Source organism: Elgaria multicarinata, chromosome 1 (genome assembly GCF_023053635.1).
Source record: "Elgaria multicarinata webbii isolate HBS135686 ecotype San Diego chromosome 1, rElgMul1.1.pri, whole genome shotgun sequence".
Lineage (NCBI taxonomy): Eukaryota > Metazoa > Chordata > Lepidosauria > Squamata > Anguidae > Elgaria > Elgaria multicarinata.
The window spans coordinates 141,822,359-141,844,121 of NC_086171.1; the positions used below are offsets into that span (position 1 = coordinate 141,822,359).

A 21,763-nucleotide genomic window follows, 5' to 3' on the forward strand; every position below is an offset into this window, starting at 1 on the left:
AGTTGCAAGGGACACTGGACCATTCAGTACAACTTCCTGTTTAATACAGGAAATAAAAGAACTAGAGCATCCTAATGGAATGGAGAGTTTGGAATCCTGGAATTGGATCCAGATTTATGCTGAATCAACCTCGCTAGTGAAAGTGGACTTCTGCGCAACTCCTTCCCTCAAATGCTACACAGACGCCTCGTTCTCAATTAACATCAGCTTGCGTATGTTTGTCATTTAATCAGGGGTTGTTGTTGACTCATTGGCTGTCATTATGTGCAAACACAGCACTCTGGTTTAACTACAGATTGTTAATCCCAAACAACCCAGAATTCACAACCCATCAACAAACTGGGTTCTCTTCCTACGTGGTTTGTGGTTAACAACTCACAGTTAAACCATAGTGCAGCAGTGTTTGCACATAATGACAATGCATGATTCAACAATTCAATGAAAACCTATACACAACCCATACTCTGGATTGTTGTTATGTGCAAATCTGGAGAGAGAGATGAGACCCTGCTGAATGGTGTGGTGGTGGGGATACCCAAAAATCAAGCAGAAGGACCTTCCACAAGCGGAGCCCTTCCACTTGCAAAAGGCAGATCCTAGATCCAGCCCCTGAACAGCAGCACTTCACGCTGCAATATTTGGCTGCAAGTCTAAGATGCTGAACCTAATTTACTACCAATCCTATTCTATATCTTGACACGCAACAAAATGGAAGCATTTTTTTAAAAATGAGGGTAGCTTGGGAAAGGTCTTCATGGTGGTGAATATGTAAATACATGTAATCCAGAGTTTCCACAGTAACTCATATGATGTTTCCCAGTATGATACCTTAAAGGCTAACCAGCACCAGTAGCTGTTTATCTATTTGACAGGGAGCAACATGAGATGGAACAGGTCTGAGATTTGCCCCTTGTCTTTCCAGCACCCAAAATTACTGAAACAAAATGTTTCACAAGACAAACATTTGGTCAATAATCAGGAACTTGAATCAAAAAATTGAAGTTTTAGAATTAAAAATTTGAGGGGCACATTTTAAAACAAAAACATAGTCTTAATTCTTGTCAATAGTTTTAAAATCAGTACTAACTGGCCATATTCAATGCTCTTTTGGCCAGCAGGATCATTAATTGTGAATACTATACAATGGTTTAGATGAATGTGTGTGTGTGTATTCAATTATTATACATATATAAGCCTCAACAGGAAGTACATACTGCAGTCACACAAGCTCATCTGTACTGTTGTGACTGCTTCCTCTCTCAATATCTTACCGTCAAACAAGCTGGAACTGCTTCTGCTCTTTGGGGTAGTTTGGCCTTTCTTTTAAACTTTTGTCACATGGTTTTACTGCTCTTAATTACCTCCAATCCTCTCTCCAAGAAACAGAGATTGTTGTTTTAGCTCTTGACTTCTACAAAGTAGGCTTGGCTGAGAGATAAGAATTTGTCAAAGTCTTAATATCTGAGTGAGGATTTAAATATGAATTTCCCACTTCCATACCCAAACCTCTACTAAGTATCATATCAGCGTTTCCCATGACCAGGCTAGGATAGATAGGCTCATGTGGAGCTTCGAAGTAGAAACGTATAAGACAAAATTACCCCCAAATTGTTCTTAAAAATACTCACATGTTTATTTTAACAGAAGTTAATACTACTATTCATTCATTCATTTTTACTAGCATCTTAGTAATAGGCATGAGCTGTGGTGGACTTTGCAGTGCCAACATGGTATATCTGGAATGCCACAGAGTATTATCATAGATTGTGCACCAGTGTCTTGGTTGATAGTTCTCTTATGTCAGCCAGAATCAGCCCAAGTCATTTTCCAGCCAGAGGTAAGGGACAAGATGGCTGCCCCATTCAACATACAGAAGCTGATCAGACTGGCAGCTGAATCTTTCTTCAACAGTTGTCATGAGACAGTGTCCTTCACTACACCTGAAGGCAACAGGCTAATTTGGAGGTGCAGGGCAATACAAATGGCACACACACAGGGAGAGAGAGATTTGTCTTCCACCACCTCACACACAGCTGCTTATTCACTGCTTTGCCTGGTGCCTGCTCATTGATCACTCAAATAAATGCTGTAGTGTGGCAGTAGCAGCAGTCCCAGCGGGCATCATGTGGCCAGAGCAATGTCTGCTGGAGTAGGTGGCCTGAGCTGGCTGCTTCTCTTCCTGTTCACTCAGTCAGGGCCCTTTCTTTCTCAACCCACCCAGAGTAGGCAAATACGTGAGAAGTCGGCCAACCCAGGACAGCAACAAGCAAACATTGCCATGGCCAGTTCAGGAGGATGGGAACAACCAGGGGGCATCTTCTGCCCTCCGCCCCCAAGCATTCACCATCTGAGGATGCTGCCTCAATCTACTGAAAGTTAAGGCCGACCCTGACTGATTCTGAAGGGTTTATTCTCTGGTATAAGGAAACTTGGGTCCTGTTCTCATGTTACTGCAATGGTGTGGTTGCTCTAGGAAAAATAAAAAAGCTTAAATATGGTGGTAACAACACATAGCTGCCTTTATATGTGCAGCTCACAATATGGACCAACATGAAAAGGCTCAATGTGAATGCCGCATCTCCCATTTCCAGATGAAAATGTCATCTGTGTGGGAAGGTACTTATGCAGGTTTCAGAGGAACCTATCAACGTGCCCTCAGTGGGCCTCCTCCCTCAGAAAGCTACTTTCTCACCGCCATGATAACCTGCTGCAATTGCTCCTCATCTTCTTTTTCATCATTGCTCCCACTAGCTAGCTTGATAGTCAGAAACATGGTGAGCGGGCTGTGGCACATACTCCTTCTCACACCACACCTCCATTTTCCGGGCCAGAGTGGGAGGCAGGTGAACAATGGTAAAAAGGTGGAGCAATTCCAAGGAGATTTGTCAGTGGGTCTCAGCTGGGATTTGGGCCCTCAGCAAAGACCCAATCATGCCTACCCTTGATGCTGGCCTGTACTTAAGGAAGATGCATGAAACTCCTGCCTACCCAGAAGTATTTTCCACTAGCATCACTTCTGATCCAATGCAAAAATGGGGAGTTGGGAATGAGGGAGTCAAAAACAATTGTAGGATGTTTTAACAATGTATATTATGTTTTAATTCAGTTTTATGTATTTTATATTTACTGTTGTTCCCTGCCTCAATCAAAATGGAGAGGCGGGTAAGAAATAATAATAAAATTATTATTATTATTATTATTATTATTATTATTATTATTATTAATGCAAGAAGACTGTGTTTACCGTTTGCAGCTTGTTAAGAATATATGATAAAATTAATGAAGAAAAAGCATTGTAATACTCTTGATATTCTGTGTCTTTCATATTTTATTAGAAATCTCTCCAAGCACAAGTCTTAAATCTATCATGAAAAAGAAAGACACTGGCTTCCATGCAGGAGGTAACGGCACCAAAAAGAATCTTCAATTTGTTGGGGTAAATGGTGGGTAAGCATCAATTAAAGAGTCAAAACTGCCTTTTCATTTGTAATGCTACCATTATATGCATGCCAAAGGGGATTAGAAAAGGCCATCAAAGCCTCATTTATCTCTCCTCTATTCTAATGTTTGTGAGATTATTGTAAAAGCCCGGTGGGTAGCAAAAGGGCGCATGTAAATAGAAACATTGAATAGTACATGAAAATCAATGCAGATTGAAATTCTTTGCATAGAGAACAGAAATCAGCGCAAATTTCACAAAAGAAATGGTAACATTTTCTCTGAATGAGTAGTAGTCCCTGGGTCTAGCGTGCAATTTGGAGTTCCCTTCCTTTGGAATTCTGTGAAGAGACTCAAACAATTGGAATATAGATGTTTTATCACACTTGCGAACAGACTTATTTTTAAGGCAGTGGTTCCTGAAACTTTTACTGAAAAGACTGGAATTTCCTGGGACTGAAATTTTGTGTAGCACACAATATTGAACAACTGCTACTGCTGAGGTTGGCTTTAGGGTAAACACAAATATTGTGCTCATTTAGACTCATTGGCTTATTTCTTTATTTTATTTATTTATTACACTTATATACTGCCCCCTTAGCCAGGGCTCTCTGGGCGGTTTACAGAAATTCTAAAATTAAGATAAAAACGAGTATACAAAATTTAAAATTCTAAAACTCAGAACATACACACATAAAGCATTAAAAACCGTTAAAAAAAACCAACCCAATGGCACTTGGCTTCCAGGGCAAAAGCCAAGCTAGTCTTAAGTAGGAATAATTAACTTTACCTGTCTCCCCTATAAACCAAATCTTTGTCATTTTCATCTATTCTACTGGCTCTAAATCCAAATATGCCAACCAAAAAATCCAAATAGACTGAGTATTTGCCATATTGTGGTTGTTTGTAAACTCACAGAGAAATGACAGAAACCTTGTGGGTAGCCAGACATCTGTAGCATTGTCCATGTGGATACGTGAATTTTACTACAGTTTAAAACTGGCTTAAAAGTTGGAGCAGCAGGATCAAATGTTACCAATTACCATGTGGCTGCAAGTTTAGACAGAAAAAAGCCCTACAATTTCCAGCATTCCCCAGCTAGCAATGGGAATGCTGGGAGTTGTACGACTTTTTTCTGTCTAAATATGCATTGGATTGTGCCCTAAGCCCAGTATGGCCTGGTTCAGACAACATGCTAAACCGTGCACGGTTTAGCGTGTTGTCTGTACCAGGCCAATCTCTTTTGTACTTACAAGAATAATAACCTGATTATTTCTGATGGCTATGGAAATGTTTTCCAATTATTTCATATGGTTCCTACCATATGCAAACTCAAGTAAGTGACCCAGTAAACTGTTGAATTATTCCTTAGTTTCACATTCATGTAAGCTAGATACCTAGACCAGATCTGCCCATTAGTCAGTTCTAGACTGGTGAAGTTAGCTGAAATCTTTGGTTTACATTTTTGAAAGTGTACAGTAACCTTCATTATTTTTCTTAGCACCATGGCTCATTTTGTACACTACAATTTGTCCTTCTGAGCCATGCACAAAACAAAGTAGTTTGGGTATTGGAAGAGAATGTAGTCTTTCTCTTCCACCAGTCCTATAGCTTAATGTGTCTCTGTCTCTAGCTTCAGATATTTTAATCCTCATAGTAACAGTAAGCGGAAGAGTGAGGGGTGGAGTGGAAGGCATAAGCAAGCATCCATGACTGCATGAAGCATTTAATGGAAATTATCTTCAAGTAACTTTCTTTATGTAAGTCGCCTTGGTAGGATTTGTATCTTAGAAGGTTGAATATAAATAATTACAATCAAACAGCAAATAAAATCCTGATCACCTGAATTTAAAATCCATTATTGCAACTTGGAAAGGCATTGTCAAGACCATCCTGCTAATAAAGTTAATTTACAAAGTTAGAATTACTGGTAAATTAATCTGTGTAACATTTTCAGCTATACTGGTGTGCAAAAACAATTCCAAGAAAAGTCTTCTAGAGAATCGATCAAGTCCTGCTTACTTCAAGTATAAGTTTAAAAACATAATCCTTTAAAAGTTGATTTATCATGCAGGTGCCTTTGGCTTCAATGTGCTTCAATAACCACTGTCATTTTGCTTTCAAAATGCATTAATATTACCACAACTTTTAAGTTCCTAATGGTAGAAAATTGGGGCAATTGTAAAATCAATGTAATTGCAGATATTAATCATTGAAAGCAATGACATTAATTGCTGATATTAATAATCAAGGGCACAATCCCCAACTCTACTGTACTTAATAAGATAGCCATCTGAGCATGAGCAAAACATGGCAGGCTTTGGGAGTCCGAACCATCCAAGGCACAATAAAAATCCATGCAATAACTTCCAACCCCGCATATATGTGTCCAAAAGCGTCCTGGCTGGGGGTGGATGCCCTGTGCTTCCAGTTCTGTCTGGGAGTAGTTGTGGCTGCTCCGACTGATCACAACAGTGTTGCCAGTAATTGCACAGGTCTTAGCTGATATGACATTTGGACTTCAAGTGTGCTTGAACTTAGCTGGGGTTGAAGCGACTAGGGAAACTTCAGCACAGCAAGTTAGTGGATCCTTCCCTGAATGATGGGCCATGTTTTCTAAAGCAATGTCAGCTTGTATTCAAATTTATGCTGTCTAACTGAATTCTTGATTGAAATGGGGGCACTAAAAATGTGTGTCATAGAAAGCTATAGCGGTGCGGGATAAGATAGCAGTGTTGCTTTGGTATCATTGCGTTTCACATTTTCCTCTTGGCATCAATGGTGTCTGGAGGATCTCCTTCCTTGAAATTGCTATATGCCATCAATAGTCACGGGGAGAGTAATCTTATAGTCCTAGGGATCATGGGATGGCTTGAATCTCCTCCTCTGACGCTGGAGACAGTGCTCCAACCTCAAACGGGGGTGTTGGGAGATCCACCCTTCCCCAACCATGACCCCTCACAGCCAGTGTGGAGAGAGTCGCACTGGCTGCTTCTACAAGGTCAGAAAATCAACCTCATGGAGTGGGGGAAGGGGGTGTTCTGGGGGGCAGGGGAGGGGAAGAGGTTGGAGAGGCCAAGATGTGATTTATCTTGAACCTCTTCTAGCCTCCTTCCGTCCCCTTCCAAAGTGCCTTTGCTAGACAGGCTGAAAAGCCCATCCTGCAAAAAAACAAACACAAAATTTGGAAGATGGAGAGGCAAAGATTGCCTCCGCTGTTCCTCCTGTCGTTCTGGCTTTAGCCCCGCAGGGCATAGGAATGTTGGAAGCCTTTGAGTTTGGCGGAATATTGGAAACTACTACTCTGAACAAACTCCAGCCAAACTTTGGTAGTCCAAAGGTGAGCATCATATACATATAAGAAGTCATTGAGGCTTCTACAAGAGACCAGTACCTTTCAGATTAGCAAAAGTTACATGTATCTAAGATTGCTTGTATCCTGCAGATTTTTTTTTAAAAAATTAAAACTCTAGGGATTGCAGAGCATGGGACTTCAAAGTTAAGTATGTTTTGAGCCCACTGGTTTTGCTTATAGCTTTTGAGTTGTTGAACAGAGGGAAAGCTGAATAATGCCTGATGTCCTCACTCAGCTACGAAACAACATCCAGTGAAGATTCAAGTTGTGACGAAAGCTCCTCGGATGGGAATTCAGATAGTGAGACTGAGAGAGTATGTGACCGTGAAGAGCAAAGATGGGGGGAAGATGGCAATGACGGTGAACAGCCAGCATCTGGACCGTCCCAGGGTGCAAGGAAAGAAGTTACCCGTTCAGAAGAACTAGAGAGCTCCACAAGAGCAAGCATACAGCACAAGGCAGAGAGGTATCTAAGGTTTTATATGAAATGTACAATTATTTCCAGGAAACCAATACTGGTTTCTTTCTGTTCCACTCTGCTATCAGCAGGTGTAAAATGTTTGTTGAGAGGAAGAATAGTAATTGCAGCGGTTATGAGTTATAAGGCATCTCTGTGGAAATGTTGTAACAATGAAGATAATGGGCAGTTCACACAACACATTGTGGCTCAGTGGAAGTTGTTTAACCAACAATGAGCCATGGTTCATGCAGGCAGCATTTTGAATATGCAACCCCAAGCCGGGCAAAATTTCATAAACAGTGGATAACTTTGTAGTTGATACAGTCTGAAGCTGGGAGCAGGGAGGGGGAGAGTAGCCCAAGGGACAACGTTATATATCTGCTCCCTTCCCCTTCTGTGGGGCACCTCTTCCAAAGGGGCACGGAGTGGACAGACCCCTCCCTCAAGAATATACTATGGCAGGGGCCATGCTTAAGGTGCCAGCAGCTCACAATGTGTCGAACTGTGACAGCTGTGTAACATTGTTTGAAGGTTTCTCTGTACCAAACTAAGGACTATTTCAGCCTATGTGAAGCTGGGTCCATTCACTAGTTAGCAATAAAACCCAGTGGAGGGAGACAGTGTACAGCCATTGGATTGCATCTGCCCTGTCAAAGCCTTCATCCAGCTTAGGCAGTCCCATCATATGGCAACTCACTGGGTAGGCGCATCAATCTGTGGTGAAAGGCTTACTCTGGAGGAAAGGGCTTGGTGAGATGGATGTGCCCAGTGGCCCATGCCCTGCTGAAAACTAAGACTGCCCACCTCACATATCAGAAATAATGACTACAACCCAATATTAAATTAAGCACAATTAAGTCTTAACGTTGAGGTTCATCAGACAAGCGTTTTATCCCATGCTTGCTACTGCCCACTTAGGGATCTGCCTCCACCTCCTGCGTGCTTCCCACTCCTTCCGCTAATTTTTCCATCTCAAAATAGACAACCCAAAATCAGGCTTTTTTTAATGTGCAGGAAAAGTGGCACGATCAAAACATCCCCTGAATGGACCACGTGTTCTTTGTTTACTTCCTCTTTCCCAGCAGGGAAGAGAGAGGAAGTAATGAGGGACAAAAGCAGGGGTGGAAAAGCGACGGGAAGGAAACACAATTTTCTCCCGTGTGGTGACGCTCTTAGGATAAGCAACCTTTTTGTGCTGTGGCCACATTTGGCAATTTTAAAAACTGTTCTGGGCACCACCACAAAATGGCTCTCATGGGAGGCAAGGGACAAGTAATCTGTCCAAAAGACTGAGTACAAGACAGGAGGAGGAGGCTGAGCCCCAAAGCAGTAAACTATTCCTTTGAGCCCACAGTTTACAAAACCAACCAAAACATATTTCATAGCAATCCCAGCTGCCATTCAGAAAATGTGTTAATTTAAAAAAGTAAGTGAGAAGGGTAGAGAATCTTTGCAGGCATCAAGAACAGTATTCCCTGGCCACCATGTTGCCTATGCCTGGCCTAGCTTAATCCATGAATCTGCAACCATTAGCCCCTAATTACAAATGGTTGTGCTTGTTCTTTACTTTCTCCATTTAACCTTTCAAGTGAATTCGGTTATGGAGTTTACATGACTAAAAAAGAATTATTTTATAGTAGTTGGCTGTTTAGAGTTTCACAATAAGATCTCCTTCTCAATTACAGTTTCCTTACTCTTCCCAGTCTTCAGTTTGCCAGTTGTTACATATCTTCAACAGAAAATAAAAAAGATGTTTCTTTCATTTTCAGATTTAAACCCTCTGCAGATTTTCTAAAAGGTTGCCAGATCTTAAGCAAACACCTGTCAGAAATACGGATTACAAAAGACAAATTACTGGTACTGGTATTCTTCAGTTGCATTTTAACCAACTCCCTCTTTGAACTTCATTTAAGAAACTGATCATATATTAAGGATTATTAACCATTATTTTAAGTTACTGTTATTGTAGCACAAACTGTTCGTAGGCATGCTATTGGTTAACTTCAAGGACACTTTTCAAAATCTAGCAACACAATCCAATACCCACATAACTGGGAGTAAGCAGCATTGAACTCAATGGGTCTTGCTTCTGAGCAGATACATATAGGATTGCGCTGTAAATTAATTAAATTTTGTCCTAGATACAGGGATGAGGTATAGTAAGAATGAATAAGAGCCAGTGTGGTGTAGTGGCTAAGGTGTCGGAGTCTCGTCAGTGCTTGGAGGGGAGTTCACCTGTCGGAACCCCATGTAGCCACCTTGAGTTCCACACTAGAATAAAGGGGGGATATAAATGTAATGAATGAATAAATGAATGAATGAATTAAATCACAGATCAGATCAAATATAAGAGATGAAGTATCATATCATTTCAGACACTGTTGTTTAGTGGAGGTAGTTTGCAAACAAAATAGCGGATCTTTCAGAGCTAACTTTGTCCCTAGAGCAGGGGGAGGGGTCGAACCTCTTTCAGCTCAAAGGCCAAACTTGGTTTCACTGAAGCTCTCATCTGCTTTTCAGTGGTGGGCAGAGCTGAAGGTGGGTGGGGAAAGGGGTCAGCGCCAGAAATACAAGAAATACCAAGAATGTCAGCATATCTTAGCTTAAACCTCTTACTGTCAGTCTCTAAGCCTTCTGTGGAAGCCCAGAGGGCTGGTTTGGGTCAATGGAAGGTGGAGCAATTTGGGTTGGGAGTAAAAGGCATAGAAACATATAGTTAAAACAGCTTAGAAGAACCTCATTGTTGGACTAAGTCAAATTTTGGTCTTTTTAGAGGCACGTTTTAAGCACCATCTGCCAGGAGTGGTTCCGAATCTCAAGCAGGAAATCCTCCAGCCCGGAAATTGTTGCAGCTTATCTCCGCGAGGTTGAGGCAGTTCACCCGCAGTTACAGAATATAATTGTAAACTTAGCTGATGGTAATGGCAATACTGCACTTCACTATAGTGTTTCTCATTCCAACTTTCGGATTGTGAAGCTTCTTCTAGAGACAGGTAAGAATCCCTACATTGCTTTTTGGGAGTTGAACATTATTTCCACTTGTTGTGTTTTCCACACTTTCCCTGAAACTGCCTCTTTATCTCCATTCTTGCGGCCAAACCTGGGACTTGTTTTCTTATGTCTTGATTAAAGCAGTCTTTTCTGTCACCTTCCTGCATCATGCTTTGATCTTGTCTACAATACACAACACTCATCTCCTATGCTTTCTGCCTTGCCTGCTACAATGGACCACATTAGGGCTTGTTTCTCTTACCTTACCCTCCACTTCTCATTCAATACAAACATTTTGTCTTGACTTTTAAACTTTCTATTGATTTGCCATATGCTATCCACTCTCTATCCCTGTCTGAAAGACAACTCATGCGATCAAGCAGTTGTAAGGTGAAGTCGTTATATCGTATGGAAGGTTGATTCACACTGTGGCCCCGTTCAGACAACGCGCTAAGCCATGCTGCTTAACCACAAAATGGTTAATGGAATGCATTAACCTTAAAGCATTCCACTAACCATGTTGTGGTTAAGCAGCATGGTTTAGCGCATTGTCTGAACAGGGCCTGTAAGTCAAACTCAACTCTGGTGCAGGTTCCTGACATTTTGGAGGTACATGCCTCTCTTTCACATTCTATAGCATTTAGCACTACAAATATCCGTCTCTGCATGGAGCAGGCATACTTGCTATATTTGTTTATGTGTTTGTTTGTTTTATTTTGTTGTTATTTCTGTACCACTTTTCTGAGACCAACCAAAGCAGTTCACAAAAAAAATCAGAACGTAAAAATCATAATCAAATAAAGACGTAGTAAAATATTTTTAAAAAAACCATTAAAATCATAACAGGGATTTAAATAATCAAGTTTAAAAGGTGTGTTTTGATACATCTGAACATAGAGAGAGTGAGGACTAGTGGCAACTCCAAAGAGTGTGTTTCAGAGTTTGGGATTAATAGAGGAGAAAGCCCTCTCCTGTGTGCCTGGCAATGAGCCTCTGTAAGTGAGAGTATCTTCTAAAGTTCCTCTCCTGGTGATTTTAATATCCAAGCAGCTTTACACCGAAACAGGCAGTCCCTCAGATAGCCAAGCCTCTTAGAGCTTTAAAGCTGCAATCCTATGCATGTTTAGACAGAGATACACTCCTACAATTTCCAGCGTTCCCCAGCCAGCACAGCTGGCTTGGACATGCTGGGAATTGTAGGAGTTTGTCTGTCTAAACATGCATAGGATTGCAGCTTTAAAGATTAACTCCAGCACCTTGAATGGAGCCCAGAAAACAATTGGCAACCAGTGAACATGGACCCTCAAATACAGATCTGGCTGATTACAAACTTGTGATCTTCACAGTAGGCGTTATATTTCATAATCAAGAATTGTGACTTACAAGCCTTCAAGACTTTAATAGGAAACTAAACTTCAGCATTCTAAGAATTTCATTCTAAATGATTGACCTGTTAGGTCAGATGTGAAAGAGTAAAATGTCCTGGAAGATTTTTATCCAGTAAACACGCATGTATTTCCCAGCAAGAAGAAAGAAGCTCTTTGACTTCATGGTTGGCATGAGAACCTATAAAATGTTCAGAAAATGGCATATTATCATATGTGTCTGTAAATCAATTGTTGCGCTAAGACGTCAAAACCACTCCAGAATAGTAAAACAAGGTTGCTTTGTTCTCCTGGTAAATGCCCCCAGGCAACTATATTCAAAACTACACATTGAGTTTAAATACTAACTCATTTCAGGTCTATGAAAGAAGGAAAATAATAGCATGCTCTGGAGTGCTAGCAATGATGCAAACCTTAAGAAAACCCTATACTATCAGCTGTGACTAGCCACAGTTCTCCAAGCACAGGTCTTCCCAGCTCTGCTTCTTGAGATCTGGTGTTTGGAGAAGCCCAGAATTGATCCTGGGGCTTTTATGCATGCAAAGCATGTGCTGTAACACTGAACTGCTTTCTTCTAGCTTTGCTTTTTTCACCGGTTTTCTTTTGCACTCCTACTTTTGTGTGGCTACATCTTTATCTGAAGTTAGGACAGCCAATGCATGATACACCAGGGAGTAGAATAAAATCTCCCAATGGGTCAAATCCAGACTAACAAGTCCCATTGATTTCAATGGGTCTACTCTAATACTATGTCTAGACTCTTATTTCCAGTGTTGGTCCTAGTTAGAATAGACCCATTTCAATGAATGGAACTTAAGTTAGCCTTACACTGGATAGGATCCATTGGCTACAACCCAAGGCTTCAATGTGCAATAGTTCTCCCTCATTCATGGAATTTTACAGTGGGTCCAGATGCTGTTGTCATCCACTTGTAATTTTCCCCTTGTTTTTCCAACGCTGCTTCTATATTTTTTCTTACTGAGGAAAATCCAGTAAGGAAGAAAAAGAAAAATGCTGCAAAATGCCTTCTGATTGTCAGTGTTAGGACTCCTCTGTCTGGACCACCCTATGTATGAGAAGTCTGGATCCAACTTAATATGTAATTTATTTATTTTCCCCAAATAAGGTAGCTCATATTTTCTGTGTCTCTTCCTCCTAGAATTGCACATACAAATGTATTATAACGCATATGGAATGAAATCTTACTTTCTCACAGACAAGTGTCTTGATCTAGATTTAGTCATTCTTAGAGTAGATTTGTTGTTACTGTTTTCAGTTCACTTTCGGCCAGGCCACCATTGCCAGAAGTGTGGCCTAGGAGGTTCTTCCCATGCCATACCAATAAACTCTTCATAAAAGAGTTTCAAAGGTGGACTCAGTGATCCCTGTCCTCCTCTCCCATGAATGATGTTGCTAATAAATGGGATTGTGAGGTGAATCAAGGGTCCCTAATTTTGCCATCCATCCCATTTGAGCTTTTGATTCTTCTCAATTCAACTGTCCAAAAAAATCAAAAGCTGTAGTGAGTTGAAAGGGGATTATTCTAGGATAGTGGGTTGTGAAAACAGGATGTAGCGCTTACATAAGGCATGAGCAGTTCTGACCATATTTTGAGAAGCTCCATGAAATAAAAGGGATGCGTTAACTTCTGTCATCATGACTTGTCCGTGTCTTGTATCTAGAGCCCTTGCCCTAAATGGGAACATGAATATCCTCTGTAAATTGCGTCCCTATGAATTAAAATCACCATGCTGCACCTTAAGAAACATAGATTGAAGCCTTGGTGATCACACCTATTTGTATGTCCTGTTGTATAATCTACTGTTAAATTTTATTTATGGGGTTGGATACAAGACCTGACTGCCAGGAATGGAAGAGCTGGACTCATAGAAAGTGCCCCCACCTGATTTTTCAGATTGCCCCACACCACAGGCGATCCCACTAAACAGGATTTTAGGAATTGCCCCACATCATTGCTCATCCCAGTCAACCAGATTCCTCGACCTTTTGTATAGCCTTTTCTGGGGACTGGAGAGGGAATGGGGTGGTGAAGTTTGCTTCAACCTCTCCAGTTGCACATGCCTATATCTGGGCCAGATCTACACCAAGCAGAATATGACACTTTTAAAACGGTTTGGAAACTGTACATGGACTGTGTCCTGGGCCCCAACAGTTGTCACTACTGTTATAAAGCATTTTAAAGCCGTAGTGTAGATCCTGCTCTGGAATCAATCCACTCTAAGCATTCCAGTGATTAACTGGGCTGGCTCATGCCAGCCAGAACAAAAGGTGGGGTTTGTGTTTGTTTTGTTTCCTGGTGCTGAGGAGTTTTACAATGTTTCTGTCTCTTTGTTACAACATGACGGAAAATTCCTACGCCAGCTCCAGGGCTGGCACAGGTGAGGGGCCCAATCTGAGCCTATCAGGAGAGTAGAAATACTTTGGATCTGATGGATCCATGGCTACCCTCCCCCAGAACACCCTATTGTAGGGGTCTACATTGGCTACTACTTGTGGAAAGCCTGCTAGCAGCAGACTCATACCCACAGAGCTCTGCTTGGGCATAGTGGGGGCTTCTGCAGGGTCTTTTGAAGGGGCAGAGCCACTACCACCAGCACCACCAGTGGAGCTCCTCTTCATCAGTGGAGACCAGCAGCAGACACCTCTGCTGAATCTTAACCTTCTCCTGCAAGCTAGATCTGTGACTGTTGGTTTACTGTGTTAGGAGCTATCTATGAGACACAAGGAAATCAAGGAAAGGTACTGTGTTTCTCTAAGTCTCAGTAGATATATACGTATGAAAAATCTTGCCTCTTCCTTAGGTTTCTGTGACGTGGACCACCAAAATAAAGCTGGGTATACAGCAGTAATGATCACACCACTAGCATCAGCAGAGACCGAGGAAGAAATGGAAGTAGTGACAAAACTGTTGAAAGAAGGCAATGTTAACATAAGGGCAAGTCAGGTATATTAAAGCCTGTCACTACATTTTATTTTTCAATTACATGCACTGAAGAGCTGTTTTAATATGATTGTGGTTATTCCATATCATTTCATAAGTTGTTAATTCTGCATCATCCTGAAATAGTAATCTTTCCCCGAATGTTTTTAGTAACGACTCCTTTATTAATTATCCTCAACTGATTCTGTTTTATTTCTAATAAATTGCGAACTGTACTGTCCATGCTACCGAAAAACTAGATCAGTCGGCTGTATCCAACAACGTCTTTCTACTAGTGCAAAGGTTCTACTACTTGGGAATAACCTGTTTTTATCCTCTCAGAACTGTCCGCTTGAGCAAGCCGTTCCACATGTCATTGCACATGATACTGCACAAGCTGTTGAACAACTCATTACAACTTTAGTGGGCAACCCGGTACTTGTGCTGGTTGTGCAAGTGCTAGTAGAACAACGCACCTCTTGTACTTTTTCTGCTAGTGCAGTGAAGACTGGTGGCTCCGACTTCAGTGTGGCTGTGAGTTTGTCCTGGGTTTCTGTCAGAACCAATCAGAACTCTAAAGGAACTGTCCAAGGTGCTTAACCCAAGATCCTACATGGGTTCATTACATTGGATAGCTCCTTTAGAGTTGTGGCTAGTTCTGACTGAAACCCAGAACAGATTCACAGCCCGCCACCAGCCTCCACTACACTAGTGTAATGTTGGATACGACCTGCTATCTTCTTGCTTTTGCAGAGCAACAAAGGCAGAAGTTAGAGGGAAGGTTAGGAGAGATTTGGTATATAGAGGATATGGTATGAGCCAGGGCAGCATTGACACCATAATGAAGTCATACAGACAGCAATACATAGTAACTGTATTGAGCAGTATTGTGGATCATACAGCTTCATTCCATATCAGGTAATAGTTTAATGCCTACTGGCACGCTATATGGGGTTAAGGTAAAAGATTTTATTTATTTATTTATTTATTTATTGCATTTCTATACCACCCAATAGCTGAAGCTCTCTAGGTATTTTAGATATTTAGCTCTATCTAAAAAAACACAACCAAATCCATTCAGCTTAACTTCCATTCTGTCTTAAAATGGCTAGATATAATCATCAGAAGGCAGAATAAGAGCTTAGTCTACTTTCCTGTAGATCAACAAAATGGCTGCCACCAGTCCAATGCTGCATGTTTAAGCAACACAGAAATTGGGTTGAGCAAACCATGAGATGGGAGTGTATATTCATTAAGGAACCAGAATACGCAATCTCTTCACCGTCTTCCCTGCATCCATCACCATTTTGGGCCATTGTCATCTTTTAAGATATTTGCCATTATTGGTGATTTTCTAAAGAGTACTAGAACTGGTCCACAAAAACTGACTACCTAACTTTGTTTCTGGGGGTTTCTAGGGAGGTCAGACTGCCTTAATTCTGGGGGTGAGCCATGATAGAGAAGATATGGTGAAATCCTTGCTGTCATGTGGTGCTGATATAAACCTTCAGGATGATACTGGCTTGTCACCACTCATGGTTGCTTGTCAGTATGGTAACATCGAGATTGTGAAGCTTCTCTTGACCCATCCGGGCTGCGATACTACTTTAATTGACAAGGTGAGAGAAACAAGGTCCCTGAAGGACGACTTTCTTCCATGTGCTCCATTCATCCCCTGAGACATCACTTTAGTTTCCTCGATCCATAAAGAACAACAGGTGGTTACGAGAAGCAGGACTTGTTCTATTGTGTCACCAACTCTCTATAATGCCCAGCCAACTGAAATTCACCAGGTGTTGACAAGTTATTGTTTAGCTCCAATCCTATATATGTCTACGCAAAAGTAAGTCCCCATAGGTTAATGGGACTTACTCCTGGGTAAAGATTGCTACCGTAGGCATCCAGCAAAAAGTGACAATTTAGAAAAGCTTTTGGTTGAATACCGTTTGAGTTTATTTGGAGGCTGTCCCAGTTTTTAACTGCTGTTCCCAGATACTGTTTTTGTTGGCATCTTGTCACTGTTTGTGGTTGTGCAGAGGGTGGATGTGATGTATGTTTTAAAATATTGCATTATGTTTTTCTTCGTTAGCCACCTTGAGTTTATTTTTTCTGGAAACTAGGCGGGATGCAAGTTTATAAAGTAAAAAATAAATAAATGGATACTTGCCAAATTGAGAGGTCTGTAACTTTAGTCAACATTAACACTAAGCTTGCTGTCAGGTACTGTACTACCTCAAATGGGATTCTGCATAAAGTTTGGGAACCACTCATGTGAAAAAGTGGTTTTTCCCCTGAACTGTGTGCAATCTCATAAGAAGAGCCATATTGGATCAGACCAAGGATCCATCTGGTCCAGCACTCCGTTCACACAGTGGCCAACCAAATGGCGACCAGCAATCCATGTTACTTCTAACAGATGTGCTGTTGACTTGACTGTCAGATCTGCTACATATCTTAGGATGACTATATGGAAAGGAGGACAGGGCTCCTGTATCTTTAACAGTTACATAGAAAAGATTTCTGCAGGTGTCATTTGCATGCACGCAGCACCTGGTGAAATTCCCTCTTCATCACAACAGTTAAAGATGCAGGAGCCCTGTCCAGAGTGACCAGATGCAAAAGAGGGCAGGGCCTCTGCAGCTTTAACTGTTGTGAAAAAGAGGGAATTTCACCAGCTTCTGCGTGCATATAAATGACACTTGCAGAAATTCCCTTTTCTAAGCAACTGTTAAAGATACAGGATCCCTGTCCTCCTTTCCATATGGTCACCCTAACATATCTGCTACATAGGACCTTGTGCAGGCAACTGCTGCATAAACCATGTAGGTCTTTCATGCACTTACTTTGCTTGCAGTCACGCAGCATTTTAAGTTTTGTAGATTTAACAAGCATACATGTGCCGCTATCTGTGCATCGATAAGAATACAGAACTCATGGTGCTGTGCAACAGTGATCAAAATAAGAATGCTTGAAAAGAAATAGACTACAAAACCCATGATATAGCAATCCTGAAGTACATGCTTTGGTCTGGGAAGAGATTTCAAGGTGGTCTGGGAAAAGGGATTTCATATATTGCTACTTAAAAGGCAAAAGGAAGTATCTGTTTCATTTTCCTTATAATTTGAGCAGAGCTTAACCACCTACACAATGCTCTTGTTGTTATTATTTGTTAAGCACCTCTTTAAAATCATGAAGTGCTTTATGGATTTAAAAAAGATCAAGCCTGTAGAGCACTTTGCTAATTTGAAGAAGTGCTTGTTTGTTTGTTTATTTATTGCATTTCTATACCGCCCAATAGCCAAAGCTCTCTGGGCGGTTCACAAAATTGATATATGCGTGATATATTTCCATCTGTTTTGGAAGTTTTGAAGTCTTTTGTCTAAAACTGTTTAGAGTAACCATATGAAAAGGAGGACAGGGCTCCTTTATCTTTAACAGTTGCATAGAAAATGGAATTTCAGCAGGTGTCATTTGTATGGATGCACCACCTGGTGAAGTTCCCTCTTCATCACAACAGTTAAAGCTGCAGGAGCTATACTAGACTGACCAGATACAAAAGAGGGCAGGGCTCCTGCTGTTTTAACTGTTGTGATGAAGAGGGAACTTCACCAGGTGCTGCATGAATACAAATGACACCTGCTGAAATTCCCTTTCCTATTCAACTGTTAAAGATAAGGAGCCCTGTCCTGCTTTTCATATGGTCCCCTTATTTAACACATATCTCTGAAATCCTGTGTTTTAGCATAGATTTGAATTAGGGTCTAGGCCCAACATGCCATCTATGAGATCACTTGGGCTCTCACATTCTTCCATTATTATATGGGATAACTCCCTTTTCTTTCCTCACAGTCGTAAAAACCAATTAGTCTACATAGCCATTTGTAGGATGTCACTCTAGGAAGTGTCAGCCAGAATGATATCCTTATAATTAATTAACCCTGAGTTGGTTTAATGTGTGGTCAGTTTCAGTCATAGGAAACATACCCCAGGTAGACTAAATACACAGCAGTTTATCCCCTTTCAAGTTTAGTTTACATCATTGGACGGAAGGTTTACGTATGCTGACAGAAACAAGAGAAAATGCTATAATTAATTAGATCCAGACGAGCCTTATTAAGCTTCGTCTTGTAGTGAAACTGCTGGCATTTTAAGCAGAATTTCCAAGCCAAACAAGTCTGAGACAGGGCCATGACTTGTCATGTGCCTTTAATTGTATGCCCACAGATGCAGCTGGAAACCATCAACATCTCCTTCAACAAACAGCCCATGTTTATTCTACATGAAATGTAGCGCCTGCTCCATTAATGAGCCATCCATTATTAGCAGAAGACCAGTGCGTGTGTTCTGCATTCTGTATCCTGTGTTCTGTGGACTGATCTGCAGAAAAATGGGGCCAATAAAATGAAAAGCGATTATTTGCAGTACTTTAAATATGTAATCTGGAATGCTACCACTGATAGATGCTCATTTAGAATTCCTCCCAATTTCACCAAATGGGCAGAATGTCCCCATATCCATATCTGTCTGCACTTAGAAGGATTAATGTGCTTGTTTCTTTATAGCAGGTGCTAGTTCTCATTGACAATGAGATAACATGTGGGTTAACCTACCATGGGCTATTGTGTTGTCTGAACACAGCACATTTTCCTCAGGCTGGGTTAGCTAGGGTGACCATATGAAAAGGAGGACAGGGCTCCTGTATCTTTAACAGTTGCATAGAAAAGGGAATTTCAGCTGGTGTTGTTTGTATAAATGGAGAACCTGGTGATATTCCCTCTTCATCACCACAGTTAAAGCTGCAGGAGCTATAGTAGAGTGAGCAGATTTAAAAGAGGGCAGGGCACCTGCAGCTTTAACTGTTGTGATGAAGAGGAAATTTCCCCAGGTTCATATAAATGACACCTGCTGAAATTCCCTTTTCAGTACAACTGTTAAAGATACAGGAGCCCTGTCCTCCTTTTCATATGGTCACCCTAAACAGTTAGCTTGTTTGCTGAATGCAGCGTGTTTTCCACAGGGTAGCATGCTAACCATGCAGTGTGGTTTATTTTTCTTAAATAAACCACCTTGAGATTCCATGGCTTGTTCTTGGGTTGTTCAGGGTGGTGAACAAGCCACACTGCATGGTTAACTTGTGGAAAACGCGTTGCATTCAGACAAGATAACCCACCCTGTGGAAAATGTGCAGTATTCAGACAACATAATAACTCACGATAAAACAACCCACACTGGGTGGGTTAGAATGTTGTGTGAATTTAAGTAGCCTGTACAGCTTTAGATATGAGTCCACTGTCCTAGAAAAGTAGATAGACTAAGAATGCTGGCATAATAATAATAGTCTTTCTTTCTCTCTTTTTTTCTTTTTTATGTAGGCTGGTAATTCTGCTTTGTCCATGGCTTTGAAATCTGCCCACGTGGAAATTGCAGAGTTCCTCCGGACCCACATACAGCACAGTCGGTCTCTGAATACATAAAGAGAAATGGAGAACAGTATCTGCTGGAATGAGAAATCGATAACAAAACTCTCATTCTTTTAGCCAACTCTGTAACCAATTTATATTCCAATGATCATAGCTGATAACTGCTGATTTATCTACTTAAGGAAAGAAGGAACTATGTCAGCTATTTGCATACATTCCTAATAGATGAGTCACTCCCCTAAGCCTGCTTTTTTTGTAGTCTTAACCAATTCCCATTGGCACAAACGATGGTTAGATTATTGCATTGACTTTTATTAATAGTCATTATACTTTCAGAAGTCAAGTTGTCTTGTCTCTTCTTCAACTGTAGCTGCTTTGAGCTTATTTTTGATTTCTCAAAGCAGTATTCTTTGTTAGGGAATCTACTTGGTGGGCATAATTCTACATTTTCCAAGAGTGATGGATAAGCACCCATTAAGTACTTAAGGATCAAGTGCTTTCAGATATGATATCAAACACCCAAGCTGTTCCTGGTTCAGCAGAGGTATAGCTAACATGGGATGCTTTGGAGATTTTTAAAAAGTATTTAGGTAGCCTGGTACTATGTCACTTTGTACCAACTACCAGGGTACACCGTACTTGGCAAAGAACCCAGTTGCCTCCCTCCCAGGTAAACTGCCATTTGATTATCTTATTTCTTATGGAGCGCCATATTGGTGGGTTGAACTCAGTCGTGAAAACCCATTGATGGTGTTTAAGGGAATACAGAAAATGACAGCAAAACAGTGCATCATATCGGGGACAAGGGCAACTAACAGTGGAGTAGCACTGATGGGCTGCTGATGGACTAAGGGACTAATTAGGGCCTTCATTAGTACCAGTTGCACTGAGTCTCATACCTGAATGCTTCCCTCGATATTACACAAGACTTTGGGTTGGATCTGTTTGCAGAAGGGGCTTGTATTCAGCAACCCACCCACCTCTGCTGCAGCCCCCTATATCACCTCCCACACTGTTCCAGAGGTTCTCTCAATTCTGTGACACAGATTTTGAGGGCACAGCGGAAAAGGAGACCTGAGAGCACCCCGTTCCATAAACAAAACTCTACTCCTAGGACTCTCGATCCATCCATGAAGTTGCTGGTTCTCCATGTCTTCACTGTTCCTGGTGGTGGTCATCTAATTTTAAGAAAGATGTAACATGATATCACCCTGAAGTAAGGGTGACAAAATGCACAGCATGATGATATCGCAGCATACACTGTGTAAAACTAGATGTAACCAGGAACGAAGGCAATGAGTCATAGAGTTGTACTAGTTGCTCTGTCAATGGATTAGGCTGTGAAAGGTGTTCTTGCTTTTAAACTGAAAGCCCAGCATATAACTCTTATAGCACATGATGTTTCCAGTTTGGCTACAAGCACAGTAGTAAAGCAATACTTAAGCATTGTGTGTTTTTGGACTAACTTTAGATAATCAGTGTTATTTGTTATCAGCTGTCTCAAAGCATGTCTCCATTCACTTGTAAGTTATACCGTGCTATTTATTACTATCGATTTCTATACGTACCAGCAGCTAGCCAGCTATTGCTCAGCATACAGCAACAAATATAGGTTGCATAGGTTATATAAAAATATCATGTCTTAACTGTGTTTGGTTTATAAGGCTCTGATGTAAGAATTCAGAACTAATTGTTTAGGGCAGAGGCAGGCAGAAGGTAGATCAGGATCTAACAGTAAGGGTTCAATCTTACCGTGATTCCTTTCAGCCTCCA

The 21,763-nt window shown here is 41.1% G+C and overlaps 1 protein-coding gene across 2 annotated transcripts in view; it reads left to right on the forward strand.

The window, feature by feature from the left end:
• Window positions 1-20,795, forward strand: part of KANK4 (KN motif and ankyrin repeat domains 4) — a 33,139-nt gene extending 12,344 nt beyond the window's left edge. For both annotated transcript variants that reach the window (XM_063138091.1, XM_063138099.1), the window contains exons 4-10: window positions 3,336-3,447; window positions 7,029-7,259; window positions 9,023-9,110; window positions 10,027-10,246; window positions 14,452-14,594; window positions 15,989-16,189; window positions 19,943-20,795. In XM_063138091.1, coding sequence (XP_062994161.1) covers window positions 3,336-3,447; window positions 7,029-7,259; window positions 9,023-9,110; window positions 10,027-10,246; window positions 14,452-14,594; window positions 15,989-16,189; window positions 19,943-20,044 — 1,097 coding nt within the window. In that variant the 3' untranslated portion in view covers window positions 20,045-20,795. The remainder of the gene's footprint in view (window positions 1-3,335; window positions 3,448-7,028; window positions 7,260-9,022; window positions 9,111-10,026; window positions 10,247-14,451; window positions 14,595-15,988; window positions 16,190-19,942) is intronic.
• The last annotated feature ends 968 nt before the right edge of the window (window positions 20,796-21,763 follow it).